The sequence below is a fragment of the Sinocyclocheilus grahami genome, unplaced genomic scaffold, assembly GCF_001515645.1.
Source record: "Sinocyclocheilus grahami isolate Dianchi unplaced genomic scaffold, SAMN03320097.WGS_v1.1 scaffold917.1, whole genome shotgun sequence".
Lineage (NCBI taxonomy): Eukaryota > Metazoa > Chordata > Actinopteri > Cypriniformes > Cyprinidae > Sinocyclocheilus > Sinocyclocheilus grahami.
Genome location: NW_015506096.1, coordinates 218,567 through 240,664, shown reverse-complemented (window position 1 = coordinate 240,664; position 22,098 = coordinate 218,567). Strand labels below are relative to the sequence as shown.

The window sequence follows — 22,098 nt, the reverse complement described above, 5'->3', positions numbered from 1 at the left end:
TGTTTAAACATGTCTGTGAAAGATTGTATTGAAAAAAAAAAAAAAAAAAATAAAAAGAATTGCAATGCAGAAAAAGCATTTTCAGTGACAATGTTTGGATTTGAAATCAAAATAATGGATAAATGTTGTGTTTGTGGTAAACAGCCACGGATCAGTAGCGAACTGCTGTGTAAAAGCTGCTTCCCCTCTCACAAGAGTCACCTAAGGGGAGAATTCCCCCCATTTTCAAAAATGAAATTCAGGCCCTGAATATTTGTCTAAAAATCCTGATTGGAGTATCACTATAAATAGTTATAAATGATAAAAAGAAGGCTTTAAAAAGTTCGGTATCGGTGATCGGTATCGGCAGATACTGCTTTCTGTGATCGGCGATCGGCCTCAAAAATCCTGATCGGAGCATCCCTACCATAGACTGTATAAAAACATGGACGTAGTGTCTGTAACGTCACCCGTAGGTTTCTGAAGAGCAGTTTTGAAGCTCAAAGTAGGCGGAGCCAGCTGTCGCCATCTTGGCAGCACGTCACCGAAAATGATCATGGAAAATGGGCAAAGAGGCGGGAGCTGGTTGCTGAAACCACCCCCACCTAGCTCGACGCCGGTGACAGCAGCGGCAATCCACCTGTCATTCAAGTGGCCACGGCCTTAATTTTGCAGAACTTTAAGGCTTAATATAATTTAAACGGATGAGTAAAAATTCACCCCCTCACAGTCATGAAGGGCAAAAGCTCGATAGCTATATAGACCAAAATAATTGTTTGCACCAGGCTGTAAACAAATTTTTTTCTGCTGTAAAGTTGGGCATTTTAACATGGCAGGTCTATGGGACTGACTCCCTTTTGAAGCCAGCCTCTAGTGGCCAGTTGACGAATTACAGTTTTAGTCACTTCCGTGTTGGCTTCACGAGAGAGACCGGAAGGTTGCCGCTTGGTCTGAACCCCTGATATTTCAAATATATAAGTATGAGTAGTGTGGTAGGATTCTATTTCAAATATAGCCACGTGCTGTAAAACATGCAAATACCTGAATGAGCATCTTGCGCAGAAAGGGCATAACAAATGCAGGGTTCATACTGCTGAGACGGCCGATAGTGCAGATGGCCAGTTCGCGGATCTCAAACACTTCATCATTAAGCGCCACAAACAGGGCTTGGAGGTTCTCTGCTTGTGCCAGGTGGGCATCAAAGCGCTCGTCCAGGGAGGCCAGCACACAGTATCGAATATCAGGGTCTGACAGGAAGTCACATATACATAAATTAGTGCACCAAAGATTTACCCCCAGGTTCACAGACAAGGCTTAAGCCTAGTCCCAGACTAAAATGTAAATCTGAGTTGTTTCAACTGAAAGAAACTTGCACTGATGGATCTTAAAATATATCAGTGTTTCAAGTTTTGTCTCAAGATGCACTCCAGTAATGTTTTTTTCTAAGGCACATTTATAAAATATTACTTAAATGTCCTAATTGATCTATGGCCTAATCCTGGCTTAGTCTAAGTCCTGTCTGTGAAACCAGGCCATAATGTTCCAGATCAATTGCCAACAAAGCATGTCAATATTAATCAGTTTCTTTTCAAAGTGATAAAATGTTATGTTGCAAAAACTAATACACCCTCCAGAATTTAATAAAATAGCACTAAATAAAACATTTCTGGTGCAAGTTAAAGGCAATTTTTTGATTAACAGGTGAGTATGTTGAAGCAGGAAAATTTGAACAGGAGTAATTTCTTGACAATTAAAGCATTACATGACCATCTGAAAAATTCTCAGACTTAATTCTAACAACAATAAAAACCACTTTGGAGAGAATTGTCAGGAGACTTAGGCGTGAAAATAGCAGCAAATGTAAGTTAAAAAGAATGGACTTGTAAATTAACAAGCTCCCTGAAACAATCAATATGAAATAATAACATTAACAGGTGAGTATGTTGAAGCAGGAAAATTTGAACAGGAGTAATTTCTTGACAATTAAAGCATTACATGACCATCTGAAAAATTCTCAGACTTAATTCTAACAACAATAAAAACCACTTTGGAGAGAATTGTCAGGAGACTTAGGCGTGAAAATAGCAGCAAATGTAAGTTAAAAAGAATGGACTTGTAAGTTAACAAGCTCCCTGAAACAATCAATATGAAATAATAACCCTGCGTTAGGCTAACCGAGATTTGTCATTTGCACTTATATATTGTTGCTCTTTTGTTAGTTTTAACTGCTTTTATTGTCCTCATTTGTAAGTCGCTTTGGATAAAAGCGTCTGCTAAATGACTAAATGTAAATGTAATCAACCCCTCATTTTGTGAAGAGTGATGTTTTCTTAGAGAAGAGCAAGAAAATCCCATGCAAGTGTCTAAGAGCTGGCAAAAGATATGAGAACTTCATCTCATACAGTAAGACGCATCAAACATCACTCAATATGTGACCCTGGAACAAAAAAAACAGTCATAAATGTCAATTTTTCAAAACTGAGATTTGTCCGAGATACAACTATTTGAAAATCTGGAATCTGAGGGTGCAAAAAAATCAAAATATTGAGAAAATCACCTTTAAAGTTGTCCAAATGAAGTTCTTAGCAATGCATATTACTAATCAAAAATTAAGTTTTAATATATTTACAGTAGGAAATTTACAAAATATCTTCATGGAACATGATCTTTACTTAATATCCTAATGATTTTTGGCATAAAAGAAAAATCTATCATTTTGACCCATACAATGTATTTTTGGCTATTGTTAGAAATATACCCCAGCGACTTAAGACTGGTTTTGTGCTCCAGGGTCACATATAGATGTGGCAATTTGTCGTGAACTTGTACAATCATTACAAAGAAGTAGGGGTGGGTGATATTGAATTATGATCCACAATCTTATCACTATTCTTTTTCATGATGGTTTTTATGACTATTTTGCAAGTTACTGAGCAGTAAAAACTAGTACAACTAGTTAAATTAGACCTACAACTAATTTATGTAAAACGGTTCTCAATGTTTGTTGAATTTATTCAGGGGTATAGACATATTTGCAACCCTTCATTTAATTTAATAAATTTATGGACCAATCGTACGAGCATAAACTTACAGAAATGTATACATAATCTATAAACTACCATGGATTTAAGCAGCGGTCTCTCTCACCTGGGTCAGTGATGCCAACCACCAGTAACTTGCTGAGAACGTCAGCCACCACCTGCACAGCGGTCTGACTGACCACGTGACCGTGGCCGCTGATCAGGTGGATGGAGGGGGTGAGCAGACGCGAGCAGGTGCGCGCTGCCTCCATGCGGATCTCCTTGTGCTCACTGTTCAGGAAGTGGTCAGCACAGTGGCGCACAAACTGAGTCAACGAATGACCTAAAAATGAACCAAACAGTAATGAAAAAATATTAATTTGCCAGTGATATTTTTGTCACTGGCGACTATATAAATTAACATGATATGTTTAAAAAATGTGCATCTAATGCCTTTTTTTCCTGATTGTTTTGCAATCACATCTTTTGTTGTGTTGACATAATAAACTATGACAATGCGCATCATAGTTTTAGTGGAAAAACAAGTTAGTTGTGGCAGCAACTGAGATCGAAATTGACAGTGACCTACAAAGTAAAAGAGCAGAAAAGCAGTGTCTATTTTGTGCACAACTTGAACAGACTACAACAGTTAAAGCTGTCAGCTGTGTGGACATTAACAATATCGTTAACAATTCTCGTTTATAACCGATATGAATATGGCTTGTTGTTATCCAGATCTTTAGCCTATATGCTGTGTTCTGTTAACGTGTGAACTTCATATTATTTGTAGCGTACTTGCCGTCCAATAATCACAGTAAGCTTGTTCTATTACCTTTTAAAAAACAAAGTACCAGCTTTAAAATTCTGCCAAATTCATAACAAAATTCAAACAATAAATGCCGTTTTGGCACTCTTTAATGTGGCATGAGTGATCGCTTTAGTGCCTCAGTTCAAGCAGCATGTGAACCCATCATATCTTTCTCTTTACTACTATAGTACGAAATAAACATGAATGGACATAAGATAGCCTATAATACAACTTACTGAAATGTTTCACGTAATCGCTTATTCAGTGTTTCAAACTGTGTAAAGCTTGCAAACAATGCCACGTAACAATACATTTACCTCAGAATAACCATTCTGTGTCCATAAGCTCATCAGTCAGCTAGAAAAAATAACTAGAGGAGCTTATTGCTAAATACATGCACTATATTGCATATTAATATCTTTACTTAACCTGTTGTCTACATTATAAGAAAGAATGCAAGGAGCTAAAGGTTAATTTTAACACCTATAAATAGCATGTTAACCTACTAATGAAGATTGGAAGAGTGGATGTGTGCAGGACATATGACAGCATTTATAGGATGCATTGAGGAGGAGCCCACTCAATGGCCAAGTGATGCTGACATAGTTATGGTCCATGATATTGGCACAGATTCTGTGTAATAAACAATTCTTTGTGACTAAATATAGCTCTCCAGTTGGAAAATACATTTTGTTCCCACTTTAAGTGAACCCGAGTTCCCAGGACATATACAAGAAGCATTAAAATGCTGATGCTGTAAAAGGAGGGGAGACATAAACATATGACAGTATGACTGAAATGTTGAAGTGTTAAAAAAAATAAAATAAATAAAATAAAACACGATTATTCTGTGGCACTTAAAAAAAATAATTTGGCGCCTGTTTTTGTTTCTTATAGGAGCCAATGATTTTATTTTTTTTGTCTGGAGCCCTGTAAGGTGTTCTGGGTAGAGCTGCGTGATGCATTAAATATTAGCAATATTACTGCAATAACTTAGGGAATAGCATGATAATGTTAAGTTTAGCTTAAAAAGACAGCAAGCCAATTTCACTCCCCTTTTCATCTCTTGTATATAAATAACAGCTGTCAAACGATCCTGTGGGTATTCGTGTGAGCGCTCTATGACGAGCATCAAAGGCTTTTATTTACAACTTGCCTTTACAGCGTCGAGCATGATAACCGATCGCTAACATGTGTGTTAAGCATGAGGATGCAATGGCCGATCAGATGCATTTAGGTTAGTCAGAATACACTAAACGTACATACGTACGTGAATCCTTTCATTATAGCCAAAAAAGTGTAAACATGATAGAAAAAATGTAAAAAAATGTAGCGCTTTGTCAGTAAGCTCGCGCTGAAGTGACTGGCAGCTTCAGTGATTGGCAGCTTCAGTGATTATAAAGGGAGTGCTCTTTGTTCGCTCTTTGTTCTCTATGTGCACAAATTGGATAAAAGTTTTATTTTTCATATATTTTTTTTATTGGTACCAATAGTTAATATGATTTCAAACTGATATGTTAAGTAAATATCATTTTGTGTTCATTTAGTAAAAAGCAGTAAGTGGTCACTATTTCTAGATCAATATTTTTGTAGTATTTTCTGTGTTGAACTGTTTGTATGTACTTTATAGAAATAGCTATTCTATCCAGATTTATCATATCACTATTTAAATTTTTTGAGAGCTAATGCAAAAACACTGAGCAATATATTAGATATTGTCAAAATTTGGGAAAAGTATTGAGATACAATTTATTAGCAATACTGCCCAGCACTAAATCTGGGTGGTCGTTCACTTGCTCAAATCAAAAGAGCCCACCCTCAAGTCTATAAATGCTCTTCTTGTGCAATTCTTTGGGATTTTTCACTGGTTTAATCTCCTCATCAAGCAACATATATTTGAGGCATCATTACTATTAGTAGTAGGGACAGGTCAGGAAGGTCAACTAGTCGTCTACAAACTAGATATTCAATTGGTGAGGTTGACTAGTTAATCTAGATCAGTGTCTGGTGGACACAACAATAATTATACAGGGCTTCCTTGACATAACCAGACAATTCACAGAATAGCCCATTATGAAACTGTGGCAGAATATGTTTGGTTTGTGTTTTATGTTTGGTTAACACACAGTTTGATTATTTAAGAGAGTGATAATCACATTTGTAACCAGTGAATTTTCAGGACTCACAACCACATTTCCGGCAAACCGCTGCTGTACGAAAGGAACTGCAATTGTCTAATTGTCTTTCACATATACAAAGTGAGTCACTCTCTGCTGCAAGTGTGGGGTTTCAATGCAGATGTTATGGACGTCACAACCATATATTTTAGTCACTGTCACTATGAATACAGGTGATACTCGTAGATTAATAGAATTACGTGACATTAATAGAATACGTGATAGTCAAGATTACTAGAAACTTCCAGGCTGGTGTGTTCAGGACCGGGTTGGAACAAAATTATGCAGGACATTGGCCCAGCAAAAACAGGACTGGACACCCCTGCCCTTGACCAACAGCAGCCATTTAAGAAACTATTAATGAAAGTAGTTAATTAATAATAGCACTTTGCAAACAAATTTTTCAAAAACTGGTCAAATTAATTCATAATTAAGTTGACAGTAAAATTTAATTTCAACCATCATCATCTAAAGCAGGGGTGTCAAACTCAAATCCTGGAGGGCCAGAGCCCTGCAGAGTTTAGATTCAACCCTAAATTAAACACACCTGATCCAACCAATCAAGTCATTCAGGCTTATTTTAAGACTACATGGTTTCTGTGTTAGAACAAAACTCTGCAGGGCTCCGGCCCTCCAGGAATTGAGTTTGACACCCCTGCTCTAAAGTGTCTTGTACCTTCAAATTCAAAGCTGCCTAGAGTGCGCAGTGCCAGGGTGATGCTGCCCACGTCACTAGCCTCAGGGATATTGGTCAGGCTGGGTGACGCCAGCTGGTACGCCAGGCCCTTGGGCATACCGGGGTGACGCAGAGGCTTGTGCATGAGCACAAGAGAAAGCATTTTTAGCAGCCCATCCTGAATGTCCTTCTTAAGCAGTGGGATCTGCCTGCTCAGGTCGTACAGCACTGCGGTCAGAGCAGGACTGGGAAGAAGAGAGGCAGGCAATTAGACTCTTCTGGCATGTACAATGCTAATAAAAGATTTGTGTACAATCGACAGCATTCATGATGTTAAAAACTTTTTGTTCTAAAGGCTTATGCTTAAATGTTTCAAACTAGTTTTGAAGACAAATATATATTGTGCCTACATATCTGTTTTTATTATGCTTCATGTCTATTAATTGTCTTAGGCATATCTGTAACATTGTAGTAGTGAATATGTTTCTATCAATGAGTTTGCATTTAAAAAAAAAAACTATTGCCTTGTAAAGGAGAAACTGAGAATAAAGCACTAGCCCCAAGCAGTTTGACTTGTACTGTACCTGAGACCAACAGCTAACATGGGCTCGAGAAGTTCTTTGACATCCTGTTGTATGCTAGGCCCCATAGCTCTGGACAGCATACTGATACAAGTGAATACAGTAGCATCCACCTGCATGGTCTTCTGCCTCCTAAAAGATTACAAAGCATGGGAAAGAGGGCAAAAAGGAGGAGAAAATCAAATACATATCATTCTTTAGATTTCATGTTTAGTGAATCAGGAGCAACATTAGTACACTTGGATAGTTTTAAAATCTGACTGGATAAGCCACGTTTAAAGTCATGACACATATAAGCTAAATTTGATATTGATCTTTGTAGGCCTGTCGCAATAATAAATATATCGACTTATCGCGCAATATATGTACATGACCTCAATAATTTTTGGTGACGCAATATATCGCCCATTATATTTACTTAAAAATTTATGTCACCGTGTTTTTTACAATCCGCTTGTGCCAGTGTCTTTTGCAGCTTCTCGTACATAATGTGGTGTAGTTGGTGCTAGTTCAAATTTAAAAAATGTTTCTACAAAGTTTAATCAGCAGATATGGTCTTGTTTAGGGATCTGTGCCTTTGTGCATACGGACATCTGACTGCGTGTTTGTGATTGTGTGTTTCAGCAATAGTGTGCACCCTTAATTTACAGAGAAAAGAAGGCACGGGAAAAATCTGTAGATGGAAAAATCTCCATACAAGTTCTTTGTGCATTTTTCTTTTTTTCTACTTGTTACTTTGCACTTTTTGTTCGAAAATGTTAATTTACTATTTATTCAAGTTTTTATGGTATCTAATATTTTGATACTTAATTTCCATGATCTAAATATTCTTAAAAATTAAAAGTTTGTTGTCATTTGGAAGTGTGTAGGCCTTCTTGCATTATTATGCTGTTACATTATGATTATATATTCAGTGGCATAAAATGGTCTTTAAAATTACAATAATATCGCTTATCGATATTATTATCGCTTATTATTATTTCTGGGGCAATATATCGCACAACAAAAAGTTGTTATCGTGACAGGCCTAGATCTTTGATCATGTTGCTTGGCACTGACAAACAGCAGACAGGCAAACAAATTATAATATTCCTAAAAGTTGAGAACTGGACTGAGCTGGATGATGGCATCACTGAATCAACGATGAACTGACTGTTTACTATCGTCCTCTTTTTAGAGCTGCTTTACAGCAGAATTGAATTTGGTTTGCATTATTAAAACACTGTTTTCCTGTTTAACCCTGTAAAGCTGCTTTGACACAATCTGTATTGTATAAAGCACTATATAAATAAAGGTAACTTGACTTGACTACAATTTGACAATATAACTTTTATTTCATTTTATATGTTAAAATTTACAGTCTTTCTTTTCCAGGAAAATACTAAATACTTTCTAGAATGAGAACTTCCCCCACCCTCTAAATTATAAATACAGCCTTCAGCCTACTACAGTATAACAAGCAATGAAAGCAACTAGCAAATAAACAGCAAATAATAAATCAGAGTGTTGGAACGTCTTGATCATGTACCAACAGTTGTTTAATCATTATGAAAGTGGCTTCATTACTACTGTCAATAATATAAGCAATCAAGTGAAAATACATCAACACAAGAAAGTAAACTGTTCGACCAATTTTTATGGGATCCATAATTGTTATTATTTTAAAAATTATAATAATTTACTTAACATCATTCATATTGTTGCTGTAGTTTTTGAACAATTAATAAATCACATAAAGCTGTGTGGGTTGTCTGCTTAACCGTGGTAAAAAATAAAACACTGTAAAGCATGCCCTCTTGTGGCTTACTGCTTAAGTTTTTGCAGGCCTCTAAACAGTGTATGTATTTGAGCTGTGCGCTAACAAAAGTTTAGATTTGAATGGTTTCAGGTTCTTACTTGTGTGCAAAGTCTTTAGGTGGCAGTGCAGCTTTGATGATCTCCAGGATCTTGCTGAGGTAGGGCTGAATTTCGGCCCTCACAGCAACCACCAGCAACCCCAATGCTTGAAATGCTGCCGTTCTCTCCTTCTCTTTCTTCAGGCAGCCCAGCAGGTGCCCCATAGTGTCCTGTAAATACTGATCTGAGGGCAGAAGAAAAATCTTTAATATATAGTCGATCAAATATAGCAAAAAGTGAAGCCAAACAAAAAATAAATATCCTAATATGCACAGTGAGCCCACAACGTATTTGACAACTTTGATATCGAATTAAAATATCTGAATGTCACTGAATTAGAAACAAATATAATTACTAAAATAGTCAAAATCCAGCTTTGGAAGTAAGGCTGGGATGTAATCACAAGCAAGTGTACCAGTGAAAGTGTGAGGCTGGAAGGCAGCAAGTCGGGGCAGAAGGTTTAGGATAGTCATCTGAATGAGAGGATTCTTACTGGTCCTGTATTTCAGCACCCAACGGCACACCTGATGCAACAGCAACAAAATACATTAGATTCTTCGATGCTGTGGGAAATGTCAACTTCCCTGATCACAGTTGCACAGTTTTAAGAAATTTCTAAAGTTATAACTAACACTACAATCTTATACACCACAGAGACGTTATTTATACAATATGGTTCACTCCTGAATAATACATTGGCTAAAATTTGAGGAATCAAAAAAATTAAACCTTTTTATCAGGAGATTTCTTAAATACATGCCAAATTTGTGACATGATTGTCCAGTTAACTTAGAATTCGGCTTGTATTGTATAGAAGGGTTTGGAAATTTTAGATTTAGAAAATCAGAAAGACGATTATAGAGATCCATGTGATCTTCTCAGCACCTTCACTAAAGATAGAACTTTTTTATCATAAATAAGCCTTAATAATTAATTGCAATGTTGGCAATTTTAAGAGATGTTATGCAAAACTCCACCTCGACTCTTATTTAGGTTAACCTCAAATATGACTGTACTGTATATTTGAAAACAACTGTCAGATTATACTTATGCTTTCACTTAATGGATAAAATATAATTTTTCTGAAGTGAATTATTAGAAAAAGAGAAGAATTATCATAAATGGACATGAAATGTACCCTAAATTGATTGACTTAAAAAAAAATTATAACAATAATAATATATCTTTTTTAAAACATGCTACAATTTCTTCCTAAACTTTACTACTGGGACTGCTTATTTTTTTTCAGACCAGATGCAGACAGTTCTTTCCTCTTCAGTAGTAAATGCAATCACTGATCACCTGGTCAAAACGCTCCTCCATCAGTTCTCTGCAGTACCGGCTCTCCACCAGCGTGCTTTTGGAGGGAACAGGTACAGCTCCAAAACTTAGGAAGCCCTGTGGTGTGCTATATCCCAGCAGCCCCAGCAGAGCATTGGACTGCTGCGGCTGCACTGACTGAAAGCTGGTGAAGGGCGTGATGTGGCGAGGTTTAGTGCTGAAACCCATCAGCTCCTTGCAGTACTTATCATGAACCATCTGCTGCTGTGTAATCTCCTCCATCTCCTCTCTCATACGCTGCAGGAATGAAAGATAACAAATGAAACAAATAATGAATTAGGGCTGTCACAATATTGGCAAGCCAACCGCAGAGTATAACAAGCAACTGTGATGCTCATGTTTTTTTTTTATGAGGCTATGCCCTTCTTGTTTTACCCTTAATGCACGTGTACTGGACGTTCAGTAAGTTTATATCATAACAAAAGTGAAGAGAGTAATATTTTTTAACTTGCTTTTTTTTTTTATGTCATTAAGACGGTGTACCATTGTGATTTGTACATAGGTTCTGTAGATGTGCAACAGACAGGGAGAGGGAGAGAGAGAGAGAGAGAGAGAGAGAGAGAGATTGTCTGAGCATGCACAATTACCTGCGTCTATACTTCTTCAGGTAAAGTCATATATTTGTGGGGAAAAATCAGTTTGCCATCAGTTATCAGAAGATAAAAGCGATATCTTTGTCATAGCATCTTTTCAGCGTTTAAGGGGATTTCCCATGACTGCGTCAGAGCTGTTCAATGCATTGAACCAATGGCATTGTTCTCTATGAAGTGAAACATCAGCTTCAGCATTACCCAGGTAAGGCGCTGCTCGTCGATTGAGCCTTGTAAAGTGGCGCTCAAAGTTAAATTTATTTCAATTATGAATGAATCAGCGTATTTAAACGTTTCAGTTGACTCACTCGTAAAGACAGTCCCTTGCCGCCACCTCCTGGCATAATAATGTAACTGCACTGACTGACAGACTGTGTAAAATGAATACAGAGAACTCCCTGCACTGCTGAAATCTCAACAACACTGAAAGCCTCTTGTCCAGTCAGAATCAGAACATAATATTATACCTATAATAATATAATTAACTTAATTATGTAGATAGATAGATAAATATTTAATATATTATTGAATAATATAAATTATTCACCGCAACAGCCCTATATTGAATAAAAGCATTGAAGCAATGAGTTATGTCAAATTTGATTGAAAAATCAAACAAAACGAAAGAAACAAAAGTAAACAATGCAAACAAACAATTGAAAGGACAAACAAAAAATGAAAACAAATCAAAAGCAACAGATAAACAGCCTAGGAAATAAAAGATCAAACGAATGATAAATAACACAAATAACAAGCAAAAAAAGCAAATAACAAAAGAGCAAAACAATGAAAGAACGAACAAAGCAGCAGCAAAAACTCACAAATCATGTGTTATGCTACCTGTAGCATGAGCGATATCTTACCTCTCCCTCCATACTGCTTATTCGCACCAGTTCATTGAGAATCAGTAGAGCTCCATGGACACGGTCATCCTTATTCATGCCTTTCTCTTTAGCCAGAGTCTCATCAAAACCCTTTTCGGCTTCCTCAAACGTTTGCTGTTTATGACAACAAAATATATGGAATGTGTGGCCATACCCATAACACACACACACATTTAAAGACATTCAAAGGTGTTTTAATTCTGACCTTGTACCACTGTGGCTTCTGCATCTCTTTGGTCTCTCTCTGTGTGGTGAGGATCAGACAGGCTCTGAGTGCAGATACTGCTCCCTCACGGATCGCCTGTTTGCAGTCCCACACAGCATAGAAAATGTTATCAAAGAACGGCTGCACCTGCTGGAAGAAGAATGTGGGTGCGCTAACAGCGAGCTCTCGCAAAACCAGCACCTGAAACAAAAACAGTAGCAAGTGGGTTCAGTTCACATTAGACAGAAGAGAGTAAAGAGACACAGAATGAAGTACTGTTAAGGAAGCTAAAATCCACCTATAACATACAGTCAAGTGTAAGAGAATCTGATATAAAGTTTATATCACAACATATAAGTGGCATTAAAGGGATAGTTAACCCAAAAATGGAAATTCTGTCATGATTTACTCATCCTCAAGTTGCTCCAAATCTGTACCATTTTCTTTCTTCTGTTGAACATAAAAGAAGATATTTTAAAGAATGCAGGTAACCAAACAGTTGCTTTTAGCCATTGACTTCCATAGTAGGGAAAAATACTATGGAATTCAATGGCTACCAGCCACTCTTTAGGTACCAACATTCTTCAAAATAACTTATTTTGTGTTCAACAGAATAAAGAAAATCATCCAGGCTTGGAACAACATGAGGGTGAGTAACTGATGACAACATTTTCATTTTTGGGTAAACTATAGCATTAATTTAGAAGAAACCTACACCAAGGGAAAATGCTACTTTAACTTAAAGGCTTCAAACAGTTACCATGTAATTCATCATGACAAGATAATATTCAGTGAAGTGTTTCTACGCACCGCTGCATGCCGTCTGCCCTCATTCCTGTCTGCTCCCAGCCATTCTAGAGCTCTCTTCACCTCAAACTCCACATACTCCGCAGTGAAGGTGTCTCCCGCCATGGACAGGTGACCCATGGCCTTAGAGGCCATCTCCATAACCACTGAGTCGCTGGAGGGAAGCAGGTTGCGCAGGTAGTTGGCAAAACGGCTGATACGGGTGGCATTTCCCCCTTCCACACCAATCAAACTCACTGGAGAAACAGCCATTAAAAAATGATTAAAAAAATGCATCCAACAAAGCAATACAATGGTGACAAGTCACTTTCAATGGAAAATTATAGGTATATCTGGCAAAATAGAAACATAAGGCCACATTAGTTTACATGTTGATTAAAAATAACAATATATAGTAGACAGCAATTGTCATTGGGTTAATACTCACCTATGGCCAGGATACCACCTTTTTTCTCATTCACATCTGAGCTGGAAACCAACTCGAATATGTGGTGGTTCAGCTCGTCGTAGAAGGTGGTGGCTTCATCTTGGCTCAGCTTGAGTCAGAAGCAAAAACACTGCTCACTAAACATGACTCTTCCTAGTACTTTATATTTATGTATACTTTAATGTATGTCTGTCAAGTGATTACAAAATTTCAGTTAAACACTGTAAATGATGCACTCATGTAATCAATCACAAATTACCGCACATGTTATTTATTATTTACTAGGTAAAGCCCACAAATGTAGATAATTCAAAGACCGATGTCACATAGGTGCTACTACAGGCAGTGTAAAGCTGGACTGATTGCGGACTTGCAAATAGATATTTTGCAACTCCCTGTAATTAAGATGTTTTTGATGATTGAATCACAAGTGGTCAGCACTAAATACAGGTGGAAACGGGATCTAAAACACTTTGCGATCAGATCACTGAAACCATCTGTGTCAATACTGGATCTGTGCATTAGGTTGCCTAATATACCTGATGTTATCTGTCATTAATATTAATATTCAAACTAACAAAGAGTGAATACATTTTGTAGGTTTAATGTGCAATTAATCTATATTTAATATATACAGTGAAGACTGTGCAGTTTTATTTTACATTTGATAATAGATAAATTATTGATTAATTTCTGTAGTATTTCTTTCCTGAATACTACTGTTGGACCTAACTACAAAGCACCATTTATTTAATTTGTACTGTATCTTTGTTTGTTCTTACTATATTTATTTGTGCTATTTCTTGTAAAATATTTTATTTAATACTGATTTTTTTTGTCATTAATAAGGTTTTAACTTTATATTGGTTAGGTTTTGCTGTGGTACTGAAATAGAAATTGTGGAATTTCACTGGTGTCTATCTAGGTGTGTGGTCATGCACATGCTGTTATGCTTCCATTCTTCTAGTGTATATACTGTAAACATGTTTCCTTTCTTGTTTGTTTAAACACATTGCAGGACAAAATAACTTCAGTTAATTGTCAGTCACAGGTGTGGTAATAAGACATTACATTTAGGCAAAAGATATATAGAAATTACTTGTCAAAGCTATGCTTTTGACTCTCCTGATGAAGCTTAACGATGTAAATATTTGGATCAAGGATAAAAGTAGTACAGTTTACCTCTCTTAGTTCTGTGGTGACATAATGCTGGAGGTCTTTGGCAGCTTTGGCACGTGTGTCTTCATTTCGACTCTTAAGGCCACTCACAAACTGCTGCAGGACTGTAGCAGTGCCAGACATGCTGGCGGCTGGGACGCAGCTGCCTGTAGATTTGCCTGCAATTCAAACACTCTGTAAGATGATCAGATTAAATGATGATCTCGATTTCCAGATGCCAATAAACCTCTTTTACTATACTTTAGAAATTAAGAAACAATTTTACATTCAGTATCCCTTTATGAAAAATATGCATATTTTATCAGGCAATTCCATAATGCCATGAAAAGTATTATGACGACATACCGTCAAAAAATAGTGAAGTGGGAGTTTTCTGTTATTCTGTACTTTACTTAATGGTGATAATGTAATTTTACATACTCTAAATGTGCTGATGCCAGAATATACAGAAGCATCTAAAGACCCACCTCCACCTATTTAAAACGACACTGTTTCCTTAAAAGGCACTCCAATAAAACAAGAAGAATTACACACTGTCATTATTGGACAAAATGAATAAAGTGTTCACACTGTAACAAAGGTCATTCAGTTAGTTACAATGTATAACAGCATTATATATGCTAATGGGAACAGTTAAAGTTTTCAGCTCAGATCTACTACACCGCACCATACCCATTAAATGGATAAACAGACAAATGAAGCAGCTTGCAATTATTAGTGATTCAGTGCCTCAAAAGTGTCTTGATCTAGGATTTAACCTACAATCATTTTACAGCTTACAGCTCGGATCTTAACCCCGACTGAATACAGGCATTTTTTATCATTTTTAATGAATGCTCAGCAGTTCCTACCTCTGATAAAAATAAGAGAAAAGCATGTAGATCAGAGTTATTCGTGAGAATAATAGAAAAACACAATAACAGCACATATAGCGGATGAATCGATAGATAGATTAACGTTAGTTAGCCATAGATGCTACCTACAGCTACAGTCGGGTTACTTTAGCAAGTGCTTATCAACTGCTTACGTAATATCAAACAGAACATTTTAATGGATTACATGTATTTAGAAATGCAGTATTTACAAAATCAGTATTTACTTGAGTTGAGGGTTTTCCACTAGATGCTATGCACTCGTGAAACTGCAGACACAGAGGGCGGGCACAACCTTTGAGTGACGTCCCATCCGCCAATAGACAATCACTTTGAAACGCTCGACTGTAGAGTTTAACCAATCATCCGCTCAGACGGAAGCGTCTCAAGCAGGAAAGAAACATGGGGTGAATTCCAATTCACGTACAAGCACTACGCACTAAAAATGTCGTATAACACTGGTAATGCCATAGAAATACGGTAAGATTATAAACCAGTACGCTTAGTGTTTGACTCATAAAATATAAAGAAGAGTGGCTTACCGGCCCGAAAGTTTAATGGGAGGTGTCTAAATAATATCCTATAATAAATATTTTACCTAGAGAGGTTTATTTTAATTGTCATTATTCAGGTGTAAAATTATAGTCCAGACGGCATATTCACGTGGTAACGTTACTTGTTACTTTTCTCAGTGCTGGTTAGGACGGACCAATCTTTGAAATCAAATCACTTTTGGGAACATTAAAAATTACTAAATAAACCTCATAATGAAGAACTAACTATCCAGAATAGAGATCAACCTTATACAAAGCACTACACAACAAACTATGTCTTTTAAAGTCAATTGTCAAAGATCAGAACCCTTTGGACTCTCCTATTAAACTATCAAACAAAATATAAACCCTAAAATCTCCAAAAGCTTGTTGTATTGACACCATCCTAAACAAAATTATTAAATACACAGACTACAATTTTAAATTGACCATCCTAACATTTAAAAAAAAAATCATCCTCAGTGCAGGTGTATTTCCCACAATCTGGAGCCATGGCCTCATTACTGGAACTATTACCCCTATTTATAAAAGCGGAGACAAATTCAACCCCAACAACTGCCATGGTTTATGTATTTAAACCATAGGTAATCTTTTCTGCAACATCCACGTCCAGACGGCATATTCACGTGGTAACGTTACTTGTTACTTTTCTCAGTGCTGGTTAGGACGGACCAATCTTTGAAATCAAATCACTTTTGGGAACATTAAAAATTACTAAATAAACCTCATAATGAAGAACTAACTATCCAGAATAGAGATCAACCTTATACAAAGCACTACACAACAAACTATGTCTTTTAAAGTCAATTGTCAAAGATCAGAACCCTTTGGACTCTCCTATTAAACTATCAAACAAAATATAAACCCTAAAATCTCCAAAAGCTTGTTGTATTGACACCATCCTAAACAAAATTATTAAATACACAGACTACAATTTTAAATTGACCATCCTAACATTTAAAAAAAAAAATCATCCTCAGTGCAGGTGTATTTCCCACAATCTGGAGCCATGGCCTCATTACTGGAACTATTACCCCTATTTATAAAAGCGGAGACAAATTCAACCCCAACAACTGCCATGGTTTATGTATTTAAACCATAGGTAATCTTTTCTGCAACATCCATTGGCTTCCAACCAAAATATTTCACACCAGACCATACACTGTGCATGCACTAAATGACAAGCAAATTAACCAGAATCTTCTCATGCTTTGTTGATTTAAAAAAGTTATGATTTAGTTTGGCATGAAGGATATTTACTTAAGTTGATTCAGTGCAATGTCAGAGGAAAACTATAGAACGTTATCAAATCAATATGCACAACAATTTTTTTTAATACAAAGATTTCCTCCCTCAGAGTCCTGGAGTAAGGCAGGGCTACACCCTATTCAATAATATATAAATCAATGAACAAGCAAGGGCTCTGGAACACTCTGAAGCACCCAGTCTTACTCTATTAGACACTTAAGTCAAATACCTTCTGTTTATAACCTGGCTCTGTCAGTTAACTGCAAAAAGTCTAAAATAATGATATTCTGAAAATAAATAAATAAACAATTACTTACAGATGGCAAGACCAATATCATAACTTCACATTAGAAAACATTTCCCTTTAACACACTCAGAACTACACATATCTTGGTATAAAGTTTAAACATCAGCAACAAGATTGTCAACAATCTGAGAGAATCAGAATCTAGCTAAAACTAATTAAGTTAGTTATAAAACCCCCAATCAGACCAGTGTATTAAAAAACAAAAATAAGACACTGGACAGAAGCAACAGCTCAACAAAATAAATTAGAATGTTATCTGTCCCTAAACGACATAAACATAAATTGGACAAGAACAACCAACCAAATAAATACACAATAAATTAATAAATAAAATCTGTAATTTGTGCCTTTTTCTTCTCATTGTTATTATTTTATAAAACATTTGTGTGTGTGTGAAAATGTGTATGTCTGTAATTTAATGTTACCAAATGCTATTGCAAAGTAAAGCCATTTTACCATGGTTCTTGAATCCAATAATCTTGATCAATTTGAAAACTCGCGCGGTGTCTTCCAAATAAATCCATGTAAATCTCGCGAGAGTTTTGCGTAGGACGGTTACCTTACAGAACCGATTGCGAAGTTTAGCTCTTCGGTTTTGTTCAGCTGCTCAAATGACACTATTAAAGTGTCAGCATTGTGTTAGAGAGGATAAAGCAGCAGAGGACACAGATCATGTGGAGGTTTGTAGGTATTCATATTATTAGCAGCTGCTGTTTTAAAGAGCGAGGCCTGAGTTTGTGTTGTGTGAGCTAGTTGGCTAACGTTAGCACAGCTGACACGATTCATTATTATAATATTTACCTTTAGCGTTAACATTATACAGCTCGATAGCCAATTAAATTCATGTTTTAACAAAAGAAAGTCTTGCTGATCAGTATGAATCTATACCATAGTTATAGCATAGTTATTATACCATTGTATTTATAAAAACCGTAGTTAATACCTTTAGATAAAACCATGTGGCTCTTCAATGCAACTGTTTTTTCTATAAAATATGTTATGAAACATAAACGGAAAAGGTCTAAACACATGGAGAGCCAATCACCACTGCTGCCATAGTGAAAATGAGACATATTATGCTATAATTCTTGCTGCAAAAATACAAGTTACTAAAGCTACCCAGTGGGCAATTTATGTTGAAAAGACATCAAATTGACATCAAAATGTACGTCAAAAAACAGGTCAAATATGCGAATCAAACTGATGTCAAAAACTTGACATGCCGTTGATTTGATGTAAATTGAACGTCAAACATATTGGCCAACATATAGATTAAACCAATTTCAGTGTGGGATCAACTTCTTATTTTCACCCAATTACCACTGGAAGAATTTGCCGTCCAAACTGAATTTAAAACATTTTGTTTTATATATATATATATATACAGACACAGACACACATACACAAACACGCACACACACAGGTTTGTTTTTATGGTTTATGGGGACTCTCCATAGGCGTAATGGTTTTTATACTGTACAGACCGTATATTCTATTGCCCTACACCAACCCTACCCCTAAACCTACCCCTCACAGGAAACTTTCTGCATTTTTAGATTTTCAAAAAAACTCATTCTGAATTATTTATAAGCCTTTTGAATTACGGGGACACTGAAAATGTCCTCATAAATCACCTTCTCGTTGTAATACCTATGTCATACCCATGTTATTATACAAATTTGTGTCCTCATAAACCACATAAACATGCACACACACACATATATACTATATATATATATATATATATATATATATACACACACACACACACACACACACACACACACACCATTGTTTTCAATGTGAAATTATTTTCATGACAATTAAGAATATTTTCCCTCAAATTGTCATTAATGTGAATATTGACTTAATCTTTCAGTTGTAAAGTAGGCCTACACTGCCTGGCAAAAAGTCTCTGTTAGGTACAATACTTTTAGGTACAAATAGATTTTATGATTAAATCGTTATTGTAGTGATTAAAATGTTTCTGGTCACAATTATTTAACCCTAACTGATGCAGTTTGTAGATTTTTATTTTTCGAACAACAATGTCAGATGTACCCATATCCATATTCCAGGATGACAATGTTAAGATTCATCAGGCTCAAATTGTGAAAGATTGGTCACCATAGAGTCCTGACCTCAACCCCATTGAAAGTCTTTGGGATGTGCTGGAGTAGACTTTACACTGCCTGTCCAAAAAACACACTCTCTAATATTTAATTGGACTGCCTTTAGCTTTGATAACATTGTGTTATTTTGTTGTGGCATTGTTTCGACAATGTTATGCAATATTACATCACAGTGATTATTTCTATCAAGAGTTGCATTAATTTATGGCCAAGATCTTGTATTGACAATGGGAAAGTAAAGCCACTAAAGTCGACTCTAGCACATCCCAAAGACTTTAAATAAAGCTCAGGTCTCCGGTGTGGCCAATTCATACATGAAAATGATTCCTCATGCTCACTAAATCACTGTTTCACAATTTGGGTCCAGTGAATCTTGACATTGTCATTCTGGAATATGGATATGGGTACATATTCCAACATGGTGGTTTAAGAAATGAGAAGCTTCACACTGCATCAGTTAGGGTTAAAAGAATTGTTGCAAAACATATAACCAGAATATGCCAGAAACATATTAATCACTGCAATAATGATGCAATCCTAGACTCTTCAGTATTTATTTATTTAAATTCAAATGGCAACTTTTTTTGTTTTGTTTTGTTTGTTTGTTTGTTTGTTTTTGGCCAGACAGTGTATAATACATCATTTTAGCATTTGCTGTACTGCATTGAGTTATGCTGATTTAAACACAAATTTATTGTACTGCATTATTTTAAAAACACATTATTACAGTCAAATTTAATGCAAATCATCTTAAGAACAATGAGAATTACAAAACCTTCAAAAAAAGCATCTTGATGCACTACAGTAAATTGTTTAGGGATGAAATGTGCTTAATTGGCATCAATATGTCAGTCACAATACAAATAAAATTGAAAGTGACAGAGCAATAAAATCTTTAGAATTTGTGGTGAGATGTGACTTGGTTCTTGTGAGATTGAGTGTGTGTTTTATTAACTGACCATTTTCATGGCAGAAAATCTTGCCACCCGGCTACAGTCATCTACTTTGTCATCATGAACTGCTGGAAATGTCGGGGGATATTGAAAACTTCAGAGCGGCTCTTAAATTGCAGATGACTACTGAGGAGCAGGTCCAGAAGTGGTTGGAGGACTTCCAGAAGTCCTCAGCTTTAACATGGAGGAAATCCAGGACATACCCTGACTCTGGACGCTACAACAAATACAGAGTAAGACCAGCCTGTTTATGTACACTTTAAAGGCAACATAATATCAAAATTGAGTCTGTATACCTTTCATAATAGACTTGCCTGTTCTTATTGCGCGCAATTCATCAGTGTAATAACATTCTCTAAAATTACTTTCTTTGTTGAATCATCAAGCCACCTTGGCTAAGCAGACTCTTGGTTAATGTAAAGCTTTGACCATAGTTATTGTAATAAAGAGAAATTTAGTGATGATTAACGAAAATTTAATAATGGTTGCATGATTAATAGCAAAGATGTTTTGGAAAAAAAGTGAATAAATGTTCAGTATTGAAATTTTGAGAGCTTGCGTATATTCAGGTGGATCTGAGATGCCAGCACAAAACATACAGTTCATCATCCAAGACAACCAAAAATACCAACTGCCCTGCCACCATGTTTCTGATTCTCAAGAGATTTATGTATGAAAGAAAGTCCAGGTGAGACCAAAACAAGACCAAGGTAGTGTACTATAAATACAATACAATTCAATTCATCTTGAACACCCAAATGTTTTGCATTAAATGCATTAAAACATAATACTTCATCTATCCTTCCACAGATCAGGAGACCCACACCTTGAAGAGGGCTATTTCCTTCATGTGAACTTGAGGAATGAACATAATCATAGACTGAACACAGCTGAGGCCATGAGGTGGAGAGATGTGTCGAATGACACCATTGAAAAGCTACAACAGCTCTACAAAAGTGGTCACTCTCCTTCATCTGCACTCAAGAATATTAAATACAGCCTGCAGGAAGAGGAAGGCGATAACTACATTTACGCTACTGCGGATCGATCCATCTGCCCAGACCTTCAGTTTTGCTACAGGTCAGTCAAACTAGTTCAAAACACGTGTTTCAAACTCGTAAAAAATCTTTGTAATAATTCCATTCATGTTTATTTCACACATTATTGGAAAAAGTTTTACACATAATTTTGTTTAATGATTTAAAAAAAATGTCAAGAGGTGAACGATCACGTAAAAAATCATTTGATATATTTAATCCTAAATATTGTGATGTTTCTAAAGGATTTTATCATTTGATAAACTGAATTTAAACTGAACCTTAAGAAGACAATATATATGAAATTTTTAAAAGATTTACTGATTTGACACAGTCATAATCCTCCCTGTGATGCCATTTATGGATTTGTACATTTTGGTCACATGATGCTGAGTTTGAATTTGATTTTATGGACAAAGGTTTTC

At 36.1% G+C, this 22,098-nt stretch overlaps 2 protein-coding genes across 6 annotated transcripts in view; one reads left to right on the top strand and one right to left on the bottom strand.

Annotated features, from left to right (window-relative positions):
• LOC107564227 (serine/threonine-protein kinase mTOR) overlaps positions 1-15,740 on the bottom strand; it is a 181,439-nt gene extending 165,699 nt beyond the window's left edge. The window contains exons 1-13 of the mRNA XM_016249242.1: positions 15,670-15,740; positions 14,574-14,728; positions 13,392-13,500; positions 12,968-13,200; positions 12,158-12,358; positions 11,932-12,066; positions 10,440-10,715; positions 9,553-9,661; positions 9,138-9,321; positions 7,245-7,373; positions 6,661-6,905; positions 3,127-3,342; positions 1,021-1,226 (exon numbers count right to left, since the gene is read on the bottom strand). Of these exons, the coding sequence (XP_016104728.1) occupies positions 1,021-1,226; positions 3,127-3,342; positions 6,661-6,905; positions 7,245-7,373; positions 9,138-9,321; positions 9,553-9,661; positions 10,440-10,715; positions 11,932-12,066; positions 12,158-12,358; positions 12,968-13,200; positions 13,392-13,500; positions 14,574-14,693 (2,163 nt within the window). The 5' untranslated portion in view covers positions 14,694-14,728; positions 15,670-15,740. The remainder of the gene's footprint in view (positions 1-1,020; positions 1,227-3,126; positions 3,343-6,660; positions 6,906-7,244; positions 7,374-9,137; positions 9,322-9,552; positions 9,662-10,439; positions 10,716-11,931; positions 12,067-12,157; positions 12,359-12,967; positions 13,201-13,391; positions 13,501-14,573; positions 14,729-15,669) is intronic.
• A 2,356-nt stretch (positions 15,741-18,096) lies between these two features.
• The window catches only part of LOC107564224 (uncharacterized), a 6,950-nt gene continuing 2,948 nt past the window's right edge, over positions 18,097-22,098 (top strand). For 4 of the 5 annotated variants that reach the window (XM_016249236.1, XM_016249234.1, XM_016249238.1 and 1 more), the window contains exons 1-4: positions 18,097-18,231; positions 20,657-20,869; positions 21,206-21,324; positions 21,447-21,716. In XM_016249236.1, coding sequence (XP_016104722.1) covers positions 18,163-18,231; positions 20,657-20,869; positions 21,206-21,324; positions 21,447-21,716 — 671 coding nt within the window. In that variant the 5' untranslated portion in view covers positions 18,097-18,162. The remainder of the gene's footprint in view (positions 18,232-20,656; positions 20,870-21,205; positions 21,325-21,446; positions 21,717-22,098) is intronic. The other variant, XM_016249239.1, reaches the window with a different exon arrangement.